At 37.1% G+C, this 14,003-nt stretch overlaps 1 protein-coding gene across 1 annotated transcript in view; it reads left to right on the forward strand.

Moving 5' to 3' along the window:
* The window catches only part of HIBADH (3-hydroxyisobutyrate dehydrogenase), an 84,895-nt gene that overhangs the window by 59,799 nt on the left and 11,093 nt on the right, over window positions 1–14,003 (forward strand). Inside the window, exons 5-6 of the mRNA XM_054059661.1 lie at window positions 12,395–12,528; window positions 13,094–13,170. Of these exons, the coding sequence (XP_053915636.1) occupies window positions 12,395–12,528; window positions 13,094–13,170 (211 nt within the window). The remainder of the gene's footprint in view (window positions 1–12,394; window positions 12,529–13,093; window positions 13,171–14,003) is intronic.

Below are 14,003 nucleotides of genomic sequence, written 5' to 3' on the forward strand. Positions count from 1 at the left end.
ATGCACTTTTTCTTTTCTTTTTTTTTTTTTTAATGGAAGACCAGGGCAAGTATTGACTTTAGCTACCTTTACATTAGAGAAAAAAGGTTAATTTGGTTTTGTACAAAATTGCTTGAGTTGTAGTGTTGGAATAGTTACTGTTAGTGGGGGAAAAAAAGAGATACACAAGTTATTTTATATTAAAGTTGACATTCAGTACAGTTAAATCTGTTTTGTTTCATGAAAGTGCAGCATTTGGAGCATGTAAAGAATTGTAAATTTAAACCATATGGTTGCGTATTTGTTCATCCTGAAACAAAGTAATAATAAAAATAATATCTCTTTTTAAAACTATTTCCATACTAAACTTAGAGTTAGTTCATACATAAAGACTTTTAATTAAATTATAAGGGTTTGAACTCATTGGATAAGTGGCATCAAGTACATTTGAGAACACTGAAAAGTACATTGCATTTTAAGCTGGAGGGCAATGCTAAATCTAGTTCTTTGAGAGAGATGTACTATCTCTTTTGCAGAGGAGTAATAGAATTGTGTGAAGAGGATCCCTAAACAGGAAATAGAACTGGGAAAGGCCTTATAATGAAGGAATTCCTTAAATGGAAGCTCCATATCTTTCCAATTTAGGCTGCTTTTCTAGCAGTTGTTGTCATCTTGCCTTATTATACTGCTTTGCTTTTTCACTGCCGAATAAACTCTTCAAGAATTAGCTGTGAACATGCTGAAACTGGGCAGCAAAAAATGCTTTGTTACTTTATGAATATAGAGTTAGGCGTGCTTAAAAATGAGCACATATATATATATATATATATATATATTAAAAGATAAGTTGAAAAGACAAACTGAAAGATAGACTGTGTGCGCTGTTTACTGTTATCCAGAGGCAAGATTCAATGCTGAAGTGCTTGCAGGAAGGAAAAATGTAGCTGAGCCAGTGCACTCGGATGGTAGTTCAGGTTATAAAAAAACTTCTTAGTCTCATACCACTGATGACATTTTAAGGGTCAAGGTTCAAAAGTTCGTTCAAAAATATTCAATGCAGTCTTCAGTTCTATTTTTTAAGCATTTCTTTTTTATTTCTGTTAGTAAAGCTGTATCAGTTGTCCAGTCATATAGTGTACCTGAAACAGGTAAAATTAAAGCTCGCAGCTAGGCAGCTCTCCAGCAGATAATATTGGAGATGGATTTCTTTTGAAATTACCTGCCTGACACTTCTTTGTGGCTATACATCACTATATTATTTTAAAATTTTATTATATTCCTGCCATTAAATGCTAGATACTTTTTTAATGTTCTAAATGTAAACATGTCCCTACTGCTTGGAATTGGCACATGGCATTGCTACAATTTCAGCTCTTAGATAAAGTGAGAAATACATAGGAATAGGTATGCTATGCTGTACCACTCCATTTTAATGCTTTTTGTTTTATTTTTCTGTTTACAATGGTTTCATTTTCTTGTAGAACAGGAAAGAACTAATGAATGCAAAAATAAAAATTTACCTGCATCACTTTAGGTTTCTGCAGCTGGCTTTCTGAGAAGTAAACCTTTTATTAAAGGTTTCAGAACACTTGAACCCATACCTGTTGAGCAATGCAGTTAAAATACCTGCCTCAGTGTGATTCTTTTTTCCTATGATGTGCTTAATGCCTTCATTATTCAGCAAAAAAACATGCTGCAGTTTTTTGCTGCTTTTGTGGCCTGGATGAGGGTAATGCGGTAAAGAAAATCATAAAGGACTAAAGTGTTTCAAATGTTTTTGCAAACAGGGAGTACAGTTACAGTTGTAGTAATACTAGAGAAATACGTAAACAATAATATTCAAAATTCCTGGTTTGGGGTTCAGCTTTTATATATCTGTGCCACAATCCTATGTAAACATACTTGTATTCTGCTGTGGAGTTAAGGTAGAATGTGCAAGTATGTCATACTTGCCAGATAGAGACATTCAAGTCCAAGTAGCAGAATCTGCAAACGTGGTGGCATATGGCTAACTGCATTTTGTAGAATGATGGAATGGCTTGGTTTGGAAGGGATCTTAAACACCATCTAGTTGCAACCCCCCCACCATGGGCAGGGACACCTTCCACTAGACCAGGTTGCTCAAAGCCCCATTCAACCTGGCCTTGAACACTTTGAGGGATGGGGTATCCACAACTTCCCTGGGTAACCTGTGCCAGTGCCTCAGCACTCTCATAGTTCTATTTGTAACTTTGGCTGTCCCACACAAACGTTAAACTTTTGGGATTTTGAAGTTGGTTCATTTTGGTATTGTCTGTGGGTTCTGGTTAGAGCACATAGAATAGTTCTTCTAGGATTTTGCCTTCTCTTTTTCTAAGAGGACATTGCAAGTGTTCATCCCTTCGAGCTTCTTCTCTTGTAGTCCCCTAACAATCTATTTTCTGATTGCTGACGTCCTGCATACAGTGGAAGCTTCTAAAGAATGTGGGTTGTGATGACTGCAGTGCTCGTTAAATATGCAGCTCTGTCACCTTTCTAATGCCAGGCAAAAATTACACTTGTTTTTGCATTACATGATTGAGATGAGGTTTTATTTCTAAGGACTTGAAGCCTCATCCAGGCAAGATGGGAATTGTGCTAGAGCCTTTCTGCTGAATTTTAGTCATGTGGAGGTTTAACACTGGCCCGCATAGTTGAGAAGCTGTGCACGTGTTCATGTTGTAATATTTGACTTCCCATAAAAGACTAGAAATTCAAACAGTAGTGCTGGGTGATACAGTTATGGGTTATTTTCTTTGTTTCTCTTGTTTTTGATATTTCTTTTGTGTTTGATGCTGTGCATACTCAGAACCAAGCAATGATTAGCTAGATAGCTTAGTGCCACGTGCTTTTGCATTTGAAGTGTGCTTTCAAAGTTTAATGTCTTGGATACGTGGAATGTACTGCTCCCATTCTTCACTGGCTGTCCAGTCTTCATGCTGATGTTCAGATAAAAAACAGAATATATGTTTTGAATGGTGCTAACCTGTGTGAAGTTAGATTTGCTGTCCACAACTCTAGATACTTACAGTTGTTCTTGTTAAGTTCTAATATTTCTTTATAAATCTGCAACCCCAACTGAGATTTAGACCATCTATCTAAATATTAGGGATGGGTAAAGGAGTAGTTAAATCCAGTACTCCGACAAGAACACCGAAGAGCCTTTTCTCTTGTCTAGGGCTTTTTATGATGGAGTACAGTTTAAGAGAACGGAGTAGGAGAGAGACTGGCATGAACTACTGTTCTGAAATATTTTTGATACAGTACTTTGGGTATTAAAAATAAGGCAATCATTTAATCAATCATACTTTATTTAGTTTCTTATTACAATGCCATTAAGCTTTACTTGGTAACTTCTTACGTGTTTTGATATTTGTCTTTGACATTACAATGACTATAACTACATGTAATGCTTTTAAGAAAACTACTGCAGACAGAATGCACTCAGCAGACCTTTCAGCTTGTACTTGTGTTGAAGAACTTAGAAGTATCTTCTGTGTGTATTTGCCTTTTGCGACTTATTTTCCTTGGCTAATCCTTTTGGAGGCATTGGTTGCTACTTAATACTATCTTGTAACACTTTCCTGGTGTATTCCCTTCATATCAAACTGCCTTAAAAACAGCTTCTATACAGTTTTTTGCATTATTTACTGAGAGGGCATAATCTTTCCTGTGTTTTGGTGTCCTTCTATAATACATCTAAACCAGACTGAAGGTTTTTATTCTGGCATCCATGGCCAAGTTCAATTACTAATCCCAACAGGATTCTACTCAGGGCTTCCTTTAAAAACATAAAGCTTTTCATTACCATTTTGCCTCTTCTGTTTAATCAGTTCTTTATCCTTCCCTCCACACTATCTTCTACCTTCAGCTGCTGATGATATTTACATAATTTTTTCTTACCCGAAAGGGATGTCCTCTGCTATTATAACGCATGGACTAGATGACCTTTAATAGTCCCTTCCAATCCAAACCATTCTATGGTTCTATGTTTCTATGTGTGGACCTATTGTTTATATGCACATACCCTAATGATTCATGCAAATTCCTAAGCATGTTCTTCTTGAGGCCCCCACGGATCCTTGCAGGTACAGCAACACTTCTCCGATTGCCATGTGGAACTGGAGAGTTTTGTACTGTCTTTTGTCTTCAGGCAGCACCTAGCAAAGTAGAGAGCCAACCATGACAGCAAGGGAAGTGCTAAAGAAAACATTCTCTAGCTGCATCTTCTGCCTGCATATTATTCTAGGAGGAAAAATGTGCTCTAATTACTCCCTCTCATGCTGGGCTATCCAGAACAGGTAGCATATTGCACACCTCTCTTGCATCTTTCTTTCAGTCTCCACTACTGCTAGGAAAATAGCTGCATGGAGCATTAATGCTGATGCTCACAGTCTGATCCACTCTTCTTCATTCTTGCCTGTGCTTGTGGGAGGTGGGGGTGGAGGAGGAGGAGGGAATTATTATTCTGCTGCTGACACAGGGAGAATGAGAGTGGCTTGATGCAGCAGAAGATTATGTTCCCTAAGGATAAACAAACAGAAGGAGATAAATTAGGAGAGAGGATAATCCTGTTAATATGTGCATTCCTTAATTCTGATTCAGTTTTTTAAAATGTACGAATTCACAGAGGTTAGAGATTTAATTAGTACCTGTGAACCATCTCTTAAAGTTTACCTTTTAGATTGTGAAGTAATGCTTTGAGTTGGCATTTGAGATGCACAAATTTTCCCATAAACAGGAATTGTCGATACGAATGTCGTGTGAGGAAAAAAAAATAATGCGCACATCACCATCCCTTCATCAATTAAAAAAAATAAACTTTTGTTGTCTGGACTTCTTCACAATACTGTTCGTTAGGAAGTCAGAGCAGTTTATTCCTTGCAGTCTTCTGTTGCTTTTTCAGCAGAAGCTAGGCCTTTGTGATATTTATCTGAATTCAAACAAGGCTAATTAAAAGAGCTGCTGACAGTTGTTGTGATCTGACTTTGACTGGAGCTTGATGGTCATTATGGGTAAATAATGAACCGGGTCTGCAAATGTAGCAGCTGCCAACTTGGGATAGAAGAACAGCTATTGCGTCCAATTTAAGGATCTATCGACCGCTTCCCTTCTCCCTGCAGATCTTCTTCCTAGCAGAACGCTAATGTTTTTTACTGCTTTGTTTTGTGCTTTCAGCTATTTCTGATATAGTCTATAATTTTGTCTTAAATATTTAACCTAGTCCATTATTAGCTTTCAGAGTTAACAACTTTTGCCATTGGGCTTCCATTGCATTTTATTTTGTTTTGTTTTGTATTGCGGGTGGGGTTTTTTGCAGTTGGTTTTTATGTACAATGTAAGTGCTTAAATAATGATGATAATGTGCATTTAATTTGCCTGTTGCTGTAGAATAAAAACCCACTAGGCTTTTTTCTTTGCACAGCCATAATTTAAGAAATTGTATAATTGGATTATGCTGTAGAAGAGATACTTCTGCTTCCATAAACGTGCTTTTGTGTGAAGTAATATAGTGCTCATTATATAAATCTTCAAAGTACTGACCTGAACCTTCATTTCCATTTTTGTTCAAACATCACTAGTTTATGAGGTATGGTGATGCAAAGCTCTATTTATCAGAAGAGAGAAACAGCAATGACTTTCATTAAGGTGCACTTCCGAGTATATTGTCCTTCATCATGAGCCTTGCCTTGTCCCATTAACAAGCAGGAACATGTTAAATGGAAAACGGGAAATTTTAAGAACAGATGAATTCCACTTCTAGAATCCTTGCCATTATAAAGGCAGTACAAGCATTTAAAAGCCACCACAGAATTTGATATACACAAGAACTCTGCGCATCTACCCGTCGCTTCCTCATCTGCCATTAGGGAAGGCAGTGTGTATTATGTAAAATGTACAAAGGCGCTTGTGCATAGTGCATAATGCGGCAGAACTAGGGATCTTGCTGGGAAGAAATGATCCCAAACGTGCCCCTAAAAGACAAGTCTTGCTTTGAGATATAATGATGAAAAATTGCTCATTTATTTGTGTCTTTGCATTTCAGCAAAAATGAAACTTTGACTCGTTGTCTGTGGTGCTGCTGTCAGGGTTTTGTGCATGTATATGTGCGCCTGTGTGCGCGGGTGTTTCTGTTCTTGCTCTGGAAAGGCCAGCAATACGTTAACAAGGGGTTATGTTATGCTGGTTTATGTTAAACCAGATCACCCCCTAACATGTGCAGAGCCATTCATCTGTGTCACCAAAACCCAAGAGAACATCTGACATGGACTTTGAAACAGAAACAGTGATCACTTACAAATCAAACATGGCACGCTCTAAACCGATTGTGCACGGCAATCTTTTTGAGAAAGGACAACTAATTGAACATGATAAAGTGTAAAGTTAATTAACACCCTTAAATTTGTTGATTACTTTCACGGGATTATATTGTTCGTTGAGGAGCAGCTTTCCATCCCAGCTGTCGCCTTTTTAGCGAATGTCGCTGGTAAACAATAGAGACACCATAACAAGTCGTAAATGGTCCCTGTGACAGCAGCCCCTTGTGAGGCTGCATCTGTAGAAAATGATTAGAACAATTGCATTTTAAAGACGGCTCACATTGCAGCCCGGTCCCATCGGCCCTCTTCTTTATCTCTGCTGATGGCAGACTGGTTAAAACATTTAAGTTCTTTTGAGCAAATTAAGTGATTTACTGTGTTTTAGTTATATGCAATAGAATAGCTTCATAGGTCTAGCTTTGATGCTGATTTTTGTAATAGGGAGAAACGCGCTGTTCTATTTGCTTGTTTCCTGGAAATAGATTGAGGATGGCAGACATCGTCTATGAAGCAAGTAGAAAAAATTGATACTCTATTTATGGTTTGTAAAATAAATAGTCTCCTTGTGGTTATTTTAAATTTATAGCATAATTTTAAGTATTCTGCTTTTATTTTCAGTAGGGATTCGTAGCTGACTTTGCCTGTACATGCCTTTTAATTAGTTTTGGAGTTATATATGTAGCAAAATAATAGTAACCTTTTCAGCTAATCTTTCCTTGTATGTCTTGGTTTATTTTTTTGTGAGTTGCAAAAGACAAAGTATTTAATGTGAGCTGGCAGGTACTTAAAAAGAACTGCTTAGTCCTTAAAAACAAACACGCATACACAAAATAGACCAGCACAAGGTCTCAAGTTCAACCTATCTGAAAGAGAGCAAACATGACAAGAAACTACTTGTTTGAGGCAACTGCAGTTGCTTAAGTTGCATTTTTGCAAAGCTAGCAGAATAAAGGACCAGTGTTCCCTTGCACTTCCCAAAGCGTAACAAGCAAAGTCTCAACTCTTACACTTGAGGGTGCAACGTTGTAAAACAGGAGAGAGGATTAAAACTCTAGCACAGTTTTTCTTGCTGTTTTTTTTTATTCCGTTTAGATCACAAAATTAGTTGTTAGAATTGCTTAGTAGACTACATGTTGAATAGAAAAATGAGAAAATAGATGGGTTTTTTTGCCTAAGCTGCTTGATGTTATAGCTGTCATGTCCAGCTTGTCCTTTTATAGTCTCTGAAACCGCTATCTTCACATTGTTTCCGTTTTTCTTCTCAACTTTGTCAGCAATGATTTTTTTTACTTGAATGTGCAATGCAACAGTGGCTTAAGTATTTTGGCATGGGAGTATGCTTGGGTGCTCTCTCTTGTCAGCAATGTGACTGTTTCAGCATCACCACTGTGATGTTGCTCTAATGCCTTATAATCTCTTGGTTTTAGCTCATCTGCATGCTGCATTTCTTATGTAAAAGTTATAAAACTGAAACCAAAAGCAGATACTTTCATGTAACATCTTTACATTAACATGTTTCTTCTAGCAAATTGTATTCTTAATAGTAAGCAAACAGGTTGAAACAAAACAGCCTTTGTTGATGTAGTGATAGAGGTAAGGTTTTGTTGGTTTTTTTAACCTGGAAACATCTGTGGCAAATTACAAGACTTTTTCCAAGATGTTAAATGCTGTTGTAGTAAGCCATGAAAAGTGGATACGGAAGTGCAGGGTGGCTACTGAACTAGGCTGCCTGGCCTGGAGGCTAAACCTTGAGATCATCTCCAAACTGTCCCAGGATAGCTGTGACCAGCTGCTGTTGTCATAAGAGAGTTCTTAATCCTCCATTCACATTTTCATCTAAAATTTTGAAATCTTGATGCTCTGCATCAGGTTCACTGAGCAATCCATAGGCAGTCTGTGAGAGGACTTGGATCGAACTAATCCTTGTCCGTACAAGTAACTCAGTCAGATGCAACAGGATGCTTTGAAGAACACTTCTTTATGTACTTCTTGTGATAAAAGAAATTAATTTTTCAGATGTTAGTCCAAAACCTCCTAGTACCCAAGTGGAAAACTCATCTCCCAGTGGCTATGCCGTGCTGCAGTGCTACTCTATAACTTCTCACCATGCTTTTTCCCAGATTAGTTGGGATTTTTTTGCACACCCCCTCGCTAGATGGATCTCTTAGCATATTTATCTGCAGACCCTTTCCTGTCAGTTTATATCTCTGGGAAAAAATCTGATGATGTTATAACATACTGACTTGGAGCTGAGCTACTTGGCGAGATCTGCTGATGCGACCTTTTTAAAGGATTTTGCACACAGTTGTGGGGGGATCATCCTACAGAAGCCAAGTGTAGGACTGCAGCCATGGGCTCCAGCAGTCTTGCTTTGCAGTGGAGGAAATCTTACACATGCTAATCACAAATACAGTTTCTCAGAAAGCCATTCCCTGAGAATGAGAAGAGGTTTTTCGTGTGTTAGAAAGAACAAACAGATGCCAAAGGAATTTTGACTCTAATCAGGAGTGGTACATAAAGCACTATCTTGGGTGGAAAGAGATCTTTAAAAAAAGACAAAAGATTAAAAATAATCATTAGCTTTTTAGAATTACATTAGCTGCTCTGTTTCCTCCATTGCTTTCTTTAGTGTTAGAAGCTGATAGTACGTTACTGGCTTGTATTGTTGGTGTGGAATCTGTGATTGTGAAATAAAGCTGTGCGTTCTTGTCTAATGATTTTTTATTTCTATTTTTAGCTGAAGTTACAGTTCTTGTAGTCGTAGATCCCTGCCATTTTTTTTTAAATTGCCAGTGATACAGATTTGCTGCATTGCTTGTTTAGTTCTGATAAAATAGCTGATTGCTGACAAGGAACCTAGAAGGTAAAATTTACTATTAAGTAAACAGGTTTTTGTTTTTAAAAAGAGACTTTTCCAAGCCTTCTTTTCCAAGCAATTTATACAACAAATTGCTCTTTTTTTTCCTATTTAACTAATTTATTTTTTCTACTTGAAATGTGTTTGAACAAGTGAGAGAGTACAGCTGTCAGAAAATTAACCAGCTGAAAACTATTGTCAGCATTAATTTTGCTCTAATAAATGACTCTCTGAAGCTATTTAGCAGTCTGTAATCTAGATACAAGGCTATTGACCTATGATGGATAGTACTGGATTTTGTTTGTAAGCTTTGACTTAAATTGTCTACTTAATTTGCTGCAGGTCAGATCACAGGATTAGTGGTAAAGGCCATTATGTGGTTTGAATAAAAATAGCTTGAGGAATGGAATGAAAATCATTGTGTTTATTAATGTAGCAATCTTTGTGGTCATGTACATAGTAAACTGGTAGCCAACAAGATGGTAGTGATCTGTTCGTGTTAGCTCTAAATCTAGAGCTTTGCTCTTAGACCAGTTCCTCTGAGTTCCCAAGGAGCTATTCAAGTGAGATTAAGGATTAGCTGCAAATAGAGTGTCTCTCAACCTGACCAGGAAGATCTTTACCATTGTAGATATTTCAGTACCTCAGCAGCGTTGTATACAGACACTGATGGCTTTTAGAGCTGTGGGTCTGAGTTCTTCTGGATGCTCCAGTTTTGGACTCACCAGTACAAGAAAGACGGATTTACTGGATTGAGTCCAGCTAAGGGTTACAAGGATAATAAAAAGACTGGAGCAGCTTTCGTATGAGGAGAGACTGAGAGAGCTGAGAGTGTTTAACACAAAGAGAAGTCTCAGGGGGAATCTTATCAACGTGTGTAAAAACCTGATGGGAGAGAAAGAAGAGGAGGGAGCTAGACTCCTCTCAGTGGTTCCTAGTGACAGGAAAGGAAGCAGTGGGCACAAATTAAAACACATGAAATTCCATCTGAAACACAAGAAAACATTTTTTTACTGTGAGGGTAGTCAAACACTGGAAGATGTTGCCTGGAGTCTCCATACTTGGAGATATTCAAAAGCCAACTAAACACAGTCTTGGGCAACCTGCTCCAGCTGACCCTGCTCGAGCAAAGGAGTAGAACTATGTGGTCTTGAGAGGTCTCTTCCAACACCAGCACTCCTGTAATTCTAGGTTGTAACATAGATTAAGCAGCTACTTCATCAGTGGGAGCCTCTTTCCTCTACTCTGTTGCCTATTTTCACATAATTGGTGGGTATTTACTATTTTTGAGACCTTCATCTGTCAAATTTGACTGAAATTCTGTAGTGACTCCCAAAGATGGTGCATGTTGGAGGGCAAGACAGGGGAAATAAATGCTAGACAGATAAAGAGGCATTTGTAGACATAGTCACATAGAACAGTTGCACAGAGACAGTGCATTAATTGAAGTTTTTGTGGGAGAGAAATTCTTTAAAGTTCTTTAAGTTCTTTAAATTCTTCGGGGTGAGGAGCTGCAGTGTAACTGTCCTTAGTGTCAGAAAGGAAGTCCAGTACCTCAGCTGTGATACAGCACTTACATAGGCTTGAGGCTTTAAGTTGAGAGAAACTCTGATTAACCTGCTGTGGTTGTCCACTCTATCAGAACTTTCCATTACACAAACTTAGTTGCCATGGTGGCTTAGTTGTGAGCTCATTTTTTTCTCTTTCTATTGTTTTGGGGTTTTTTTTTTTAATAATTTCATTTATCAGTGGGGAACAAGGAAAACCGAGATGTCCTGTTTAAGTGGGATATATTTCTAACAGAATAACTTTTTTTTTTTTTTGCAATTTGAGGTTAGATTGTAATTTTTGTTTGGCTTTTTTTTTTTTGTTGTTTGTTTTTTTAAAAAAGCTGTGACTTCAACTGGTAAGTTTTTTCACAGAGCATTTTCACCTGTTGCTGTACAACACTTAGGTCAGTGAAGGCAGTTCCAGTTGCACTCTGGAAACTATTTCAGTAGAAACAGTTATTAATATTTATTATGGTAGCTAGTGGTGATAAAGAACTGTTAACTGTAGCTGGAGAGCAGCCTGGCTTACTTTAGAAACTAAATGGTCCACCACGTTGAGGACAAACAAACAATTTCACTTGGACATTCTGTTTGTAAGAACACAAAACCTAATTGAGCATGTTTCATTTGAGAGTAGGTCATTATCTGCCCCATCCATCCCAACAGGCCAAAGTTTGATGCACGGCACAGAAAATTTATAGTGGCTATGCTTCTTTCTGAAGTGAAAAATAGTGAGGAAGCTGATGTGTTCATCAATTTGAGCCAACTTTTCGTAGCAGTTCACCCATTAAATGCTGGGAATGAGGGAATAAAGGATGTGTGAATAATTCAGGTTAAGCTTCTTTTAAGGAATAGAATATTTCATGGAGGTGGTAAATATCACATGAAAAATTCACTGGTTTTGTGCTTGGGAACTGTATAATCAAAGAACTATGCTGTGTGCTTACTGACCTGTGGTAAATACAGGACAGACCTACAGGAGTAAAACTGGGAGTAGTGTGTTTGTGTGTGTGAATCATTTTTCCATTTTTTTTTTTTTTACATTGTTCTTTATGTCATTGTATATGTGTTAAGTTTATGTGTAGGAAACGAACTTGAAATTTCTCAAATTAATTAAAGTTTTCCTTCAGGTTAGAGACATAATAAACTGCAGAGATTCAGAAGGCTTGGTTTTATATGCATGTCTGTTTTAGATGTTCAATTATGTGAAAATTAGGAAGCATTGATAAAAATTAGCCTAGGTTTGGAAAGCTGAGTTAACTTTGAAAAATAGTTTGTCTAGATTCATATGCAAAAAGTAGTTTGACAAAACAGAAATTTTATTTAGTCATTCTGATACAGGGAATTTTATTGCTTGCAAAGTTGCAGCAAGGGTTGATTGTTTCTTAGTATGAAACTATGAAAAGTGACATTGCGGTTTTCTGTAAGTCTTGTGAATTGTTTATTTGCCAGCCTGCCTGAAAGATAAGATGGCTTTATCTTAATCAAATGTTTGAGAATTGAAATCTCTTATCCTGATATTATAGGCATACTTTTACATAGACTTTGAAAGTTTCATCATAAGTGAAATAGTAAGCACATAAATTTTACATTAGACCCTTCGTAGTAAGATAAAATACTTAAAACACTTTAAAAATAGTAATATTAAATCCAATGTTGTCTTGACTCAGGTGTTGGAGCTGCTCGAGCTGGAAACCTTACTTTCATGGTTGGTGGAGTGGAACAAGAATTTGATGCTGCCAAAGAATTGCTGACATGCATGGGTTCTAATGTGGTCTACTGTGGAGAGGTTGGAACCGGACAGGTAATGCTTCCTGAGGTGTTACTAGTTATCTCAGTCTTTCATTTTTGTTGCTTCGTTTTTCTTTAATGATACCTACTCTTTTATTCCAGAACTAAAGGCGTGATAATGTATCTTCATACTTGTTTGCTTCTTACCTTGTCTTCAACCATGTGTTTATAAATGGCACTCTTCTACAGCATATTGTATAACTTAGCACCAAAACATTTATCCTGGTGCTTCTCCACATTGGCTTGCTGAGATTATACTTAGAAGACACCAATTCTAATTTTGTTTCTTATAAATTTAGGTTTACTGGACATCCTGAAGGACAGAGAGCTCCAGCATGCCATGTGTACGAGCTAAGATACTGTACTAAGAAAGAAAGTATTTCCTAATCTCTGAAGGAACCATAGGGCAACTTTCATTGGCTTTGTACTATCGTAGATCTGTGGTTATTGGTACTACCTTTAGAAGAGTGCTGTCAGAATATACTCGATCATACTGTCCCAAACCTAGTTAAATAAGCTTCTTACATGTTAGGTCTGTGAAAGTGCAGAAACTAATTGATGGTGTAACTTATTTTCAGGCTGCAAAGATCTGCAACAACATGCTCTTGGGCATCAGTATGATTGGAACTGCTGAGGCTATGAATCTTGGAATCAGGTTTGTTTGATTTTTCTATTGTATTGAATAATTTTTTTCTGTGTTGACTGGTTTTGTGTTTTACAGTTGACTTTTGCTGAGACAGTGATTAGATGGCATAGATGAACTTTAGCCAGAAGTTCTCTTATAAAGCCATTAATATACTAAAGGGAATATTTAAATGAAGCAGGCCTCTTCAGAGCAGGAATGTTCTCTTGTGTTGGCTGTATAGGTTGTTGCATTCTGCATCTGAAGTTAAGAGTTTATTCGTTCTGCTGTAGTGCAGTGTACAATGATGTTTGTCTTGCATTACAAATATGCAGGGTTAATATAGAGGTAACTTTTTGTTTGCATTCTAAGCTAATGTAGAGTGTATTCAGAGTATTATACTCCCTTATGGCTTTTGTTGGGTTGGTTTACTTTGTTAAATTGTTCAAAATATATTGTAAAGTAAAACTTCTAGCACAGCGTGCATATCAAATTATGATCAAAGTATAAAAAAAGAACATCTACCTTTCTGTTCAACTTTACCACTGCAGTTTGTCCTAATTGCCATACCTTGTAAAAAAGCTGGAGTATGCTCCGCTACACTGTCGTCACTGCTAAGAGTACCATTTCTTTTCTAGGAGGTGATACATCTGACTTGTGAGTGGCAGCACATTCAAACAAAATTATTTTTCCTTCTTAATTATAACGTATTTATTTTCCTGTGGTCTTTAAGATTTTGTTTTGTTTTCCAATACAGTGCATGCAAGTACCAGTTCGATATCACACTATTTGAACCTTTCATAAATTCTTTTAGCCAGATCTAAATAATTTGCAAATTTGTAGTCAGAGAAGTCCTATGTTTGAAG

This window comes from Cuculus canorus, chromosome 2 (assembly GCF_017976375.1).
Source record: "Cuculus canorus isolate bCucCan1 chromosome 2, bCucCan1.pri, whole genome shotgun sequence".
NCBI lineage: Eukaryota > Metazoa > Chordata > Aves > Cuculiformes > Cuculidae > Cuculus > Cuculus canorus.